A 12857-nucleotide genomic window follows, 5' to 3' on the forward strand; every position below is an offset into this window, starting at 1 on the left:
CTTTTTATGTTTTCCTAAGATCACTGAGGTATAGGAATTACAGTGTTCATCCTCAGATGATGAGCAGTTGTCTTCCACAGAGAAAATGACAAGCTGCAGTCACCAGGTACAACGCCAGGTTCAAATTCTTGTCTTCACCAGTCATGTTTTCCACTGCGTGACAGAAATGACCTATCACATAGGGAGAAAGCACTGAAAATTCCTCTTTTGAGAAAGAAAAGTTTGTATTTTGGGTCTTAACTTTGGTATTTCCTCGTGCCAGAGCCCACCAAACCCACCCGTGTCCCCAGGAAAGCCCGTGAATGACATCAACAGCAATAACAACATGGTGTACAGGTGAGGCTACGCACTCTGTGATCGGCAGGAAAAATAATGTGGGAGTGTGCTTTCTGCTTTGCTACATTGCCCATCTGTAGATACTACTTTTGCTAATATAGAAAGGACTATTTTGTTACCGTGTAGCGTGTGTTCGTGTGCACGTGTGCGTGTGCGTGCTGGGGATCAAACCTAAGGCCGATACTGTGCCTGGCCAATGCTCCGCCCCTGCCCCTCCCCTGCAGTCCCCTGCGTGTTTCCTTATGCACCGGCCATTCCTGGTCTCTTAAGGAAGGAGAAGGGCTCCATCCACTCAGTCTTGGGGTCAGGGCTGCTGATTTTAGAAGACCAGGCCATAGACCCCATCATACGCCAACTGAGTCCGGGTGGCGTTGCTTGTGGAGTTGGGTGGCAGAGCCCAAGTCTGGCCTCCCCCGCCCCAGGCCTGCCCATTGACCTGCGCACGCGTGTCTGTTCCATAGAACTGCAGGCACAGTGAGGCAGATGCTGGAGTCCAAAAGAAATGTAAGCGAGAATGCGCCGCCATCGTTCCAGACCCCTGTGAACACAGGTAAGAGTTTTGAACATCAGAAAACCACTCAGGGTTGGGTTCTCTTAGATTCTTTTGAGATTGGAAACAGGCTATAAAACAGAGACGGAGGTCTACATATGAAATATTACTAACAATTTAGCATCATAGCTAAGTATGTGTACGGGAGAATACAGAGAATTCAATTCCTGTGCAGCAGTTCCCAAACTTTCTCACCCGCATGTCTCTTCACCGTCTTATCAGACTACTAAGAAACCCTGGGAACTTGTGTACATTATACCAATAGAAGTCACACCAAGGTTCTTTTAAAAATTGCCCATTTACCAGTAGTCATCCATGATATGAAACACCAATAAATGAAGAAATAGTGGTAGTTTCCAAAATAGTGGTTGAGCACTAGATTGCCATTCACCTTCACGGACAGTGGAAGGGAGTGGCTTGGGGCATGGTTCTGTTTGCTGATTGGCTGAAGTAGAAGGAAGCTATCCAGCCCCTGGCAATTTGTGGAGACCGGAAAAAGGCCAGCCCCTCAATTTTAGATAACCGGATGTGTCTTGCTGACGCCAAGCTAGTAGTTTCTTCAGGGTTAGCACAAACCAGAGTATGAAACCAGACTAAGGAATTGTTCTTACTCACTGAGTTCTTGTAAGTCATTGCTTCGAGAAGGAAGGTCTAGCTGGGTGTGGTGGTGCACACTTGTAATCCCAGCCCTCAGGAGGCCCTGGCAGGAGGATCTCGAGTTCAATAACGTGTGACAGGGCTGCCACTCCACTGCCTTGGTTAGTAGCAGTCCTCCTGTACCCATTAGAGGAGGGGGGGAGATGGCAGGCGCCACCATCAGCTCAGCACAGCTGTCGCCCCGCAAAAAAGTCAGATGTCCCTTCATTGTCATCAGAGCTTTCACGAGTGAACTCCCTGGAAAGCTCTCGGAAAATCAAGAGTGTTTTCTAGATTGGAATCACTGCTGTAGTGCGCCTGTGATTGTAGAAAGATTGTGAGTCAGTCAGAAGCAAGTTTAGCTATTTATTTCTACCCTTGCCCCATGAGGCTAGACCTCTGTAGTTGAGTCCCAAGCACTGGAAGTCTCTGGGGACACGTCTTTCTCCTTTGTCTGGGTCACGTGCTGTGGGTAGAGTGTGTACAGAGATTTTCCTAAGGAATGGCAGAAAGCTAGATGCACGCAGCCAGGTTTCCCAGGGTCCAAGTATCAAGTACCCTGACCAAGTTTTCCTGTTAAATGCTGCAAATGGATCAAGCTTTCCCGCTGGGTTTGTGAGCTGCTGGTACTGTACAGCAGCTCTGCAGGTGTCCTGTGTGGTTGGAAACCAGTGCGTAGCATTGAATCAGATTTCAGTGTCAGCTAGTGTTTCAGACCTTCCTAGTCGCTCTGAAGTGCTTGTGCTTGTGGTTCATTTTCCAAGGTTCCTGGGCCCTGGGGCAGCGCCCCTCCACACTCATGTTTACTCAATCTCACTACACATACCACGCCCCTGTGCACACACGGTACGGGGATCCTGGATGGGCTGTAGTGACTGCACATTGCCTCATGGGGGCGCTGAGTTCATGCTGGTGCTTTCTCTCTGCAGTGTCCTCATCCAGTCTGGTTGCCCCGGCGGCAGTGGTCAGTAGCCAGCCCAAGCTGCCCACGCCGGCCACCTCGGGCTCACTCACGGCCGCGCCGCTTGTCCCCGCACCCAGCACGGCCACTGTGGTGGCCACTTCTCAGGTGCCCAGTGGCAACCCGCAGCCCACCATCTCCCTCCAGTCCTTGCCGGTGATCCTGCACGTGCCGGTGGCCGTGCCCTCCCAGCCTCAGCTCCTCCAGAGCCACCCGGGCACAATCGTGACCAACCAGCCGTCGGGCAGTGTGGAGTTCATCTCCGTGCAGAGCCCACCCGCCGTGAGCGGGTTGACCAAAAACCCTGTCTCCCTGCCGCCCCTGCCCAACCCCGCCAAGCCGGGCGGCGCCCCTCCCGTGCCCAGCCCCGGCATGCAGAGGAGCGCCACGCTGGCTGTGCAGGCTGTGCCCACGGCCCACTCCATCGTCCAGGCCACCCGCACGTCCCTGCCTCCTGTGGGCCCATCGGGCCTCTACAGCTCCTCCAGCCCCCGGGGCCCCATCCAGATGAAGATCCCCATCTCTGCCTTCAGCACCTCGTCCCCTGCTGAGCACAGCAGCCCTGCCGCGCCCAGACCCGGTGAGTGGCTGAGTTTGGCTGCACAGCCTCCAAGCACAGAGGCGGGAGAATCGCTGTTAGTAACGCTCAAGACCCCCCAGAGTGGGTGCGATTGGAGGTGGACAGGGAGGTTGTTTGCTTCCGTATGGAGGTGCAGTTTTTGTCTCTCTTTGGGGGCACATTGTGCTAAGTTGATACACGTGCACAATATCTAATAAATAGATCGGTGAAGTGCACCTCTGCGTCTTCAAGTCCAACCATTATGTAGCTGGGATTACAGGCATGAGCCACCAGCTCTGTTAGAGAATCTTTCTGTTTAACCATTTGCCTCACTGGAAGATCTTCAATGATTTTTTTCCCTTTAAGTATTCCTTAGAATATCTGACTTTCAGTGACTGGGTCAGTGGGTATTTGACCTTTGTTTATCTGGTTTGTGCATTTGCCGTGGTGACTCTGAGAAAACCATTTACTACACGGTAAATGCTAGCAGCAAAGCAGCCGTGAAGACTAAGGAGAGTTGTTACATATGAAGCCATCTGACCTTGTACCTACGTCGGTAGACAGCTGATGAAATTGTTCTCTTTCAATTCTCAGAAAACCAGGCAAACAAAACAGTAGATGCTGCTATTAATAAGAAAGCGGCCGATAGCACGTCACAGGTAAGATTGCCTTCTCTCTCCCAGTAAAACTCAACACACTCTAAAACACGGCTTTCCCTCGGTATCTGTGACTCGATGTATAATAGTGCAAGCCTGTCTTGCACAAAGGCCCATATGGTTTCTCCCAGCTTCTTGGTTAGATGCATGAACCATTAATGTATTAGATGTAGTGAAAATGCAAATTCATTTAGATTATCAGCATGTTGGAAGACCGGAGTCTTCCCTTTTACATTGCTCTCTGCAGTTGTGTTCAAGTTCTTAGGGAATGGAGATCATCTTCCAGTTTGTTTGTTTTCTAGAAAGATTCATGAAGCCAGTTGCAGGTTATTTTCTTGATTGCAGTTTGCTCAGTGGGCAGGAGTGGAACCAGAGCGTTAGGGGAAGACACCTCGACCTGAGTCGGGGTCCAGCGTTGGCTGCACCCCCTCCCAGCAGCACAGCTGTAAAGAGAGCCCAGGGCAGCTGGGTCAGGGCCTGAGCTATTTTGGGAGGTGGTCACATTTTTCACTATAGCTGGTCAGCACCTAGACAGTGAAACTCAGGTCCACACCATCTGTCTTCGGTGGTCTGTCTGTCTGTCTGACGCAGCCTGGCCTGCGTGCACATTGGAGCACATGCTGGCCCTACATGCATAGCCTTGGCTTGCTGAGGTCTGGGGGCCACACAGCCTCCTGCAGTCTTCTTTGACCCCACCGCGCTAATTTTATAGCAATGGTTTTGCGCTGCTTGCCGCCAGCTTTTGGCACTGCCGCTCCCAGCTCCACAGCCCGACGACAGACGACGCCGGGCGAGGTTTCACAAGTCAGCAGCATCAGAAAACTCTGGCTTCTGCTAGATAGCAGAATATTTCACGTTCTTTGGAGACCATTAGAAACTTTTAATTTTGAAATTAACCAAATGATGGTACATGTTTGTAAATATGTCATTCTTGTGAAATCACACAAAAAAAACCCCAAACCCTTAGAATAGCAACTTTCGCTTGAGATTAGGCCTATATTTTTTGAAACTAGAATTTTAATTTAGTGCCACAAAATCTGAGTTTAACAAATGAAACCCCTAATTGGAGTTGATCTCAGTCCGATATAGTAATGGAAGTTATTTTTATGATGTATTGCAGTTACCATGTGTGCAGTTACCATGTGCCATATATGTGGTTAAGCAATACATTCATACATGTGTATGTATGTATGTCTTGATGATCATCACAATGCTTCAATGTCCATACTTGAGAAATTGACAAATGATCTTTGAACACTAATTTGCATAGCTAATTCGTGGGAGCTGTTAGAGCGGGGCTTTCTGGCTCAGGAGGTAGGCTCTGGAGATGGTTATCACCTACACTATGTTTAAAGTAGCATTTTGGGGGTAGGGGACTGTGTTAATTATCCTTATAAGGATGCTATCAGTGGCTTGGGAAATTGGATGGACTCTAGGTATGTTTCTTTTGTTGTTGGTGTTGTTTGGCATTGTCTCTGTTATTTTGGTGATATTCATTCATAAATGATTTTTAGAATAAGCTAGTTAGCAGTTGAAGTGTCAGAAGGTGAATGGTTGTTTTGTTAGTCTCCTAACCGTTACAATGGCTAATTGTTTTAATGACTGGGGGAGGGGGAGGGGGGAGGGGACAGCTTCATTCACAAAACTGCTGGAATTCCTTTCTGGAATTGGGTGTTACTCAGCAGTGCTTTCCCTCGCCAGCTTCCTGGGGTGTGAGCTGACAGTAGGGCATCTTCTTGAAAATCCATGCAGTGCTCCAGAGGGCCCAGTCTGCGGGTGCCCTTCCCCTCTATCACTGTGCTAGGCTCGGCCCACGCATGCGCCTCTCTTCCCATTAGACCTGCCCATGCCTGACCCCTTCCATTACTGCACGGGGAGCCGGTCCTTCCTCACCCCCCCCCCCCCGTTACTGCACTTGGCCCTGGTGCCTACCATGTTCTGCAAATGCTATTTTGTATTTCAGAGTGGGAAGGCCCCTGGCAGCGACTCGGGCGGAGTCATCGATCTCACGATGGATGAGGAGGAGGGCGCGGGCGCGGCTTCCCAAGGTACGTGTCCTGGTGGCATTTAGTGCCCTCGGTCCTCCAGAGACAAGTCCCCTGCTTGTGTCAGGAGACACAGCGTGCTCTAGGACAGAGCAGTTAGTTGGCAGTGCGCTGGGATTAGGTGTGGAGGGTCAGCAGCGGGGCTGGGAACGGAATTAGATTGAGCTCTTCTAAATCTACATGAATTGTTCTCCGCATCTCCTAACTGGAAATGCACGTCAGTCACGTGGATTGCTCGTGTGATGTCTGTGTGCTGTGTAAATGCAAGGGAAGGCCTTTAGTAATGCTCTGATGGCCCGTGTGCAAGCTGGCCAGGCTGCGCCGGCCTCAGCTCCGTTCCTGGTTCTCCTCCTGCGCTTCAGCCCTTGTTCTTGGCATCATGTGTTCCGTGGGTCCCTGGCACGCTGGGAACACGCTGCACTAGTGCTCCATGGGCTTCCCGTGAGTCTCCACCATGCCAGGCTACCCTGTCCACCTCTGCACAGACCAGAACCGCAGCGGTGTCTCACACTTCCTCAGCTGCACAGTAACTTCGTTCATGGATGGGGCTGTGCTCAGCTATGCTGATGAACGAGAGCCTTCAGATGCTTAATAATCAATGCGTAAAGCAAGCCTTACGTAAATACCCTATTTTAAGGACAGTTGCTATAGGGCAATATTGGGTTTGTGTGTTGTGTGTTTAAAACTGAGATCAGGGCTGGGCAGGTGGCTCAGTGGTAGAGCGCTTGCTTTGCATGCCTGAGGCCCTGGGTTCCATTCCTCAGCACCACATAAGCAAAAAGAAAAAAGCCGGAAGTAGAGCGCTAGCCTTGAGCTGAAGAGCTGAGGGACAGCACCCAGGCCCAGAGTTCAGGCCCCACGACCGGACCCCCCCCAAAAAAAAAACTGAGATAAAGGGGCTGGGAAGGTGGCTCAGTGGTAGAGCACTTGCCTAGCAAGCCCTGGGTTGGAGTCCTCAGCATCACATACACAGAAAAAGCCAGAAATGGCGCTGTGGCTCAAGTGGTAGAGTGCTAGCCTGGAGCTGAAGAGCTGAGGGATAGGGCAAAAATTGTTTTGTTTTCTTTGGCGATGTGTGTTTCTACTAGCGCATGTGCACTGCGGGCATTTCAGTGGAACACTTGCACACACGTGTGCAACACATTCCTGAGGCAGTGAAGCGGGCTTCCCTGTTCTGTTTCCATACGTGTGACTGTTTGGGGTAAGGTGGAAAACAGGCGCCTCATACCTGGTCTCTGTCAGTGAATGCTCTCCATTGCAGCACAGAAGCACGCAGCCGAGGCTGACGACTGCAGGCGGGGACCACCGCAGTAGGATTTAGCTTGCACTAGTCCCACACAGCGGCCTTGACATTTTTGAGAGATTTTTATTTCCTGGGCTCTTGGAGACTTTTCTTGACACGAGACTCCTGATGGACATTTTATTTTAAAGGCTAGCAATCATTTGTGTTATCAAATGAACTGTGTAGCTTTGAAGAGTTGAAATGCAAAATCATGGCAAAGCCTGGTGCTGATGGCTCCCGCCTGTCATCTCAGTGACTCAGGAGGCTGAGATCCGAGGATCGAGGTTCAAAGCCAGCCTGAGCAGGAAGGCCCTTGAGACTCTTATCTCCAAAGAACCACTAGAAAACTGGAAGTGGGCTGTGGCACAAAGTGATAAATGTGCTAGTCTTGAGCAAAAGATCAGGACAGCACCTAGACCCCGAGTTCAAGTCCCAGAACCAACAACAAAAATCGTGGTAAAAATCTCACCAGTTCATGTAGTGTTTGTCTATGTCTAGGAGCGTGTCCTTGATATATAGGTGTATACACCTACACGTATACAAACACATGCACTGATTCACACAAGCAGTGGCGTTAACTATACTCAGAGGATATCTGGAATCTACAAGTGAGATTCCTTCATTCAAAATCCTGAGTTTATGTAACTGTGGATTAGGATTATTCTTGAAGTGTGGGTGAGTCTTTGATTATTCTTGAAGTGTTGGTGAGTCTTTGTTTTCACACCAATGAAAATCCAACTCAAACAGCCGGAGTTGTCATCACAGGAAGCTGAAAGTGGCGTGTGAATGCAAGCACACATCACACGCATGGGAAACACCGGTGTGCTCTGTTTTCATCGGACCTCCTCACGCCTCCCCTTTCCTTCCCAGACCACAAGAAGCTGCACCACACGCCCGTCCCGGCCATGACGTCACCCCAGCCCCTGCCTCGCCCCCTGCAGCCCATCCAGCCTGCGCCACCACCGCCGCCACCGCCATCTGGGGTGCCCACGAGTGGCCCGTCCCAAACCACCATCCACCTGCTGCCTCCAGGTACCTCGCAGGGCAGTGGGCGGCCGCGGCCGTGCCCGTGGCTGCTGCCAGCCGCACCACACTCTAGTGTTTGCTGCTGCTGAATCTTACCTTGAAGTGGTATAAGCTGTGGACTTGACTGCGGGAAGCAAACGCTCGTGTGTCACTTCTTCCCTTTCAAGATCTTACCGATGAGGGGTTTCCAGGCTGTCACGCAGGCCGTGTGGGTGCCAGGCAGCGGGCAGCCCTTCCGTGGAGCGAACCTCCTGCTGCTGCGGCCCCGCTGGGGTTTCTACCCCATGCAAGGCTCACTTAGATACCAGAGTCGCTTGTAGAGAGAGCGCTCAGCGTTGACTTACAGAGTGATGGCTGAGGGCACTTGTTAACCGGAAGTATGTTAGCACTTAGAAACCACCGTTGCTGTCAAGCAGGGTAGCAGGTGCCTGTAGTCCCTGCTACTCAGGAAGCTGAGACGGGCGGATCAGCTGAGCCTCAGACTTTGAGGTCAGCCCTGGTAGAAAGAAGCCTGGGCTTCTCCTAAAGGCTTTCAAAGGAATCCTCCTCATTATTAGAACTCTGTGCTGTAAATCCTGTTTTGATAAATGCATCTGTTGGCCCCCAGGCCCTGAGTTCAAGCCCCAGGAGTGGGCCATCAAAACAAAACACAAGACTGAAAAGAGCAGTCTACCCTTGAAGAGGGCGATTGTTGGCCTCTCCTGTAGGAAACCTATGCTTAAGTCTAGTTCTTTATACTCTCACGGTCCGAGGGGGCTGCGCTGTGGCCGCGGCCCCCCTTTCTCAGAAGTGAGGATTTATACTGTTCATCTTTGGTGGCCGCGTTGCTCTTCCTGTCCTTGCAAGGACAGCAGCGAGCTCACGTCCCGTGAAGTGGTAATTAATTCCCTGTGAATGAATACTGTTGGCCTAACGCATGTTGCTTCATTTCTCTCTCTCTCTCTCTCTCTCTCTGGCTTCCACTAGCTCCAACCACCGTGAATGTAACGCATCGTCCCGTAACTCAGGTGACCACGAGACTCCCCGTCCCCCGGGCTCCGGCCAACCATCAGGTAGTCTACACGGCCCTGCCCGCACCGCCCGCCCAGGCGCCTCTGCGGGGAGCAGCTGTGCCCGCGCCCGCCGTGCGTCAGCTCAACCCCCCAAACAGTAAGAGACTCCTCTTCTCCCCACGCTTCGCGCTCGCTTGGTGATCTCCTGTAGAGCCGTTAGTCTAAGCGCCAGAGCTCGCTGCCTGGCGGCTCTTAGTGTAGTGCACTGCGAACAGTGTACCATGCACTTGGAAATTGTGAAGACTCTGCACATTCTCCCCACGCAACAGTTGTGCGTGTACGATTAGATACGTGCATTGCACAATCGGTCATTCCACAGAGTGCGCTTAGTTCAAAACCTGAGTACACAATGAATGCACACAGTTTTGCCGACAACCACTTTTTCCCGAGCAGTAAATAAAAGCTGTGTTACTGAAAGTTACCCAGACCAAACTGGACCTGGTGCCACCTGGTGTGCGCTTGCGTGCTATCTTCAGTGTCACTTTTGGTTTGGGTGCTAGCTATCTTCAGTGCAACCTTTGATTTGTGGCCTATGCCATCACCAAGTACTGTTTGGTGCTGGTGTGGGCATCGCTGGCTGGTAGAGTGGGCAGGGTTGATCGGGTAATCACGTGTAGATCAGCCTCTAGGGTACAGACAGAAGAAATACAAGAAGGAAAGGTCAGAGGGGCCTGTGCGGTAGCGTGTGTGTGAACTGTGCAGGATGGATTAATGTCTGTACATATGCATGTTAGTGTGGATACACAGGTATGAATATAGATCAGCAGTAGACGGGGTTAGATGAAAAACAGCTTCGTAAATGTCTTTTTCAAGTTTAAAGCAAACTAAAGTGAACCACCTCTGAACTCTACGGGTTAAGAACAGGTCTTGAGCAGACCCCGCACACCATCTTTCTGGTCTGACCTTCCTCCTGTGCTTTCCCTTTCCCCTCCCCCTCTTCACTTTTCTGGCTTCCCTGTGCTTCTCTTTTTGCTCTCGCTTTTCTTCACTGTACATATCATTAGTGCACGTAGAGTTGAGCTTTGGCACATTCATTGCATGTCAAGGAGACATGGAACTGCATCAAGGAACTGGAAATGCCCTCCGCACATGGTAGCTTTTAGGAGAGAGTAATCCAGGTAAAACGTGAGGGTCGCAGGTGCTTGGCCCTGCTCGGGTGTGTGAGAGCAGCCGACCTGTTGATTGCGAGCTCTGGGAGACAAGCTTCCCCCAGGCCGGATGCCCCGCGCCTGCGCCCCCCACCCTCCCCACCCTCCTCACCCCCTGTGCCAGAGGAAGCACAATGGGAAAGATAGCTCTGGATTTCCTGCCGCTTGCTCTAGAGGATGTCACGGTTTCCTGTGGCGTGGACTATCTGCTCTGTGAGGAGGACGTGGACAGAAGGATCATTCCACAGGCATCACAGCATGTCTTACACTCGCTGTGGTGGCTGAAAGTGTGAGACTCCAGGGTCTCTAGAAAGACAGCTCGAGCCCGCCTGTCTCTTACATCTCACTTGGTCTCTGGGCACCTGGCCGCACCTGGCCGGCGGGGCAGGTCCCGGCAGGCCTCTGGCGGGCGGACAGGTATGCCTTTCTGCGCTGATGTCCTGTTCTTGGATCTCACGTCTTCCTCTTTCTTCTTGTCTTCTCTCGTGGTCCCAGTGACATGCGTGTGAAACTCGCACAGCCCTCGCTCCACCGTGACCCCCGCTCACTGCACACGTCCAGGCTGGGATGACTTTGCCTTCAGAATTTCAGAAACAAACGCGGCTCTGCTGCCATCAGATGTTCTCATCAGCACCCCCAAGACCTCCACCCCCCCCACGCAGTGGCGTTCTGATGTGTCCCCCTCGTTTGGTGTTGCAGGTGTTACAGTTCGAGTGCCTCAAGCAACCACCTATGTGGTGAACAACGGACTCACACTGGGCTCGGCCGGACCTCAGCTCACAGTGCACCACCGCCCTCCGCAAGTGCACACGGTGAGTGTGGCGCAGCACGCGTGCACGCCGCCTCGCGCCGGCATCGCCCCCACGGCGCTCGTGCCCAGCCAGGTGGTGGCTCGTGCATCACGGGTGGAGCCGAGGGCGGCCCCACTGAGCCGCGCGTGGCGGTCGTGTGCACTCGGTCCTCTGGGACCAGGAAGTGAAGCCGATCGTCGTTCACTGTTAGTTCTCCTTGAAGTCTGCCGTCTTGTCATTCCTGTGTGGCGTACAGCAGTCCGTTCATGGAAAACCAGTGCCCGCACCTCCCCTTCCACACCCATGTCCCGCGTGGGCCATCTCTGTGCATCTCTGGGGTCTCTGAGCCCAGCTCTCGGTTTCCGGGGGGAGCTCAGCATTCTTGGTCTTGGAAGTGGTTGGGCATGCCCCTTGCCCGCAGGGTTCTGCGCATGCTCCAGGGAGCCCCCACAGTTGTTGGAGTGCCATGCTCCCCGCTGCCCGCCCAGGTCACTATTAACCGGGCATCCGTGTCTCTCCTCAGGAGGCTCCCCGACCCGTGCACCCTGCGCCCCTGCCCGAGGCCCCCCAGCCGCAGCGCCTGCCCCCCGAGGCCGCGGGCACGTCCCTGCCACAGAAGCCGCACCTGAAGCTGGCGCGCGTGCAGAGCCAGAACGGCATTGTGCTGTCGTGGAGCGTGCTGGAGGTGGACCGCGCATGCGCCGCCGTGGACAGCTACCACCTGTACGCCTACCACGAGGAGCCCAGTGCCACGGCGCCCTCGCAGTGGAAGAAGATCGGCGAGGTGAAGGCCCTCCCGCTGCCCATGGCCTGCACCCTCACGCAGTTCGTGTCCGGCAGCAAGTACTACTTTGCCGTGCGGGCCAAGGATGTGTTTGGCCGCTTCGGGCCCTTCTGCGACCCCCAGTCCACGGACGTGATCGCGTCCACGCAGAACAGCTAAGCCCGGGGCCCGCCCGCCCCGGGCGCCACCCTTCCGTCTGTGCACACCACGCGCGCATGCGGGACCGCTCCGGACACCGCCGCCTGCACGCACACTCATGTGCGCACACTACACGGTGCACGGCCCGTGCGCAGTGCACGCGGCCCCAACGACAAGGCATGGGTCAGGGTGCGACGTGTAAATACGCACCTCGCGGAAGCGCGGGTGCTGGTGTGGGGTTTGGGGTTGTTTTTGGTTTTTGTTTTTTTTTTCCTATTTCTGTGTCTGTTGCCATCTTCACCCTCCGGTCCCCTCCTCTTCAGCTGGAAGGAAGGAGAGGATGGGCTGGGGTGCGTGGCGCACCTTCTGCCCCCCCAGATGCCCGCGTGAGCAAGTTCACACACGTGACGAATCCCAAAGAAATAGACAGCACCGCGACTGGCTCCACGTAGCTTCCCTTCCACGCAGAAGACCCTTCCACGCATCTTCATCTCCTCTCCTGCGTGGCCGCGCCGCCACTCCTTCCTGATTTGGCTCCACATTTGTTTTGTGCCTTAAAAGTTAACTCCAGAAAGAAACACGCCCGCCCCGGGGGCTCCGTGCATCTCCTCCACCCGTCAGTGCACACACGTACCTGGCCTGTGTGTGCATGCATGTGTGTCCGTGTGACTTCCACATACGTGTGTCCTTGTTACATTGGTGAGTGATCATATGGCGTCCGTGTGTCCGTGTGATGTATGTGTGTGTGTCCGTGGGACGTTTGCATATGTGTGTGTGGTGCTTGCGTGTGTCCAGTGTGTGTGTGTCCGTGGACCTCCCCCCCATCTGTAGCATTACTACACTGAGCTCGGGGAGCTTTGTTCTTGGGAGGACGCGGGCTTCTATCACTGGCC

At 53.3% G+C, this 12857-nt stretch overlaps 1 protein-coding gene across 2 annotated transcripts in view; it reads left to right on the forward strand.

The window, feature by feature from the left end:
* Atf7ip (activating transcription factor 7 interacting protein) overlaps nt 1–12628 on the forward strand; it is a 57984-nt gene extending 45356 nt beyond the window's left edge. For both annotated transcript variants that reach the window (XM_013025115.1, XM_013025116.1), the window contains exons 7-15: nt 263–336; nt 798–886; nt 2452–3063; nt 3637–3701; nt 5662–5746; nt 7896–8057; nt 9018–9200; nt 10951–11063; nt 11566–12628. In XM_013025115.1, coding sequence (XP_012880569.1) covers nt 263–336; nt 798–886; nt 2452–3063; nt 3637–3701; nt 5662–5746; nt 7896–8057; nt 9018–9200; nt 10951–11063; nt 11566–11985 — 1803 coding nt within the window. In that variant the 3' untranslated portion in view covers nt 11986–12628. The remainder of the gene's footprint in view (nt 1–262; nt 337–797; nt 887–2451; nt 3064–3636; nt 3702–5661; nt 5747–7895; nt 8058–9017; nt 9201–10950; nt 11064–11565) is intronic.
* Nucleotides 12629–12857: the final 229 nt, after the last annotated feature.

This window comes from Dipodomys ordii, unplaced genomic scaffold (assembly GCF_000151885.1).
Source record: "Dipodomys ordii isolate 6190 unplaced genomic scaffold, Dord_2.0 Scaffold81, whole genome shotgun sequence".
Classification (NCBI taxonomy): domain Eukaryota; kingdom Metazoa; phylum Chordata; class Mammalia; order Rodentia; family Heteromyidae; genus Dipodomys; species Dipodomys ordii.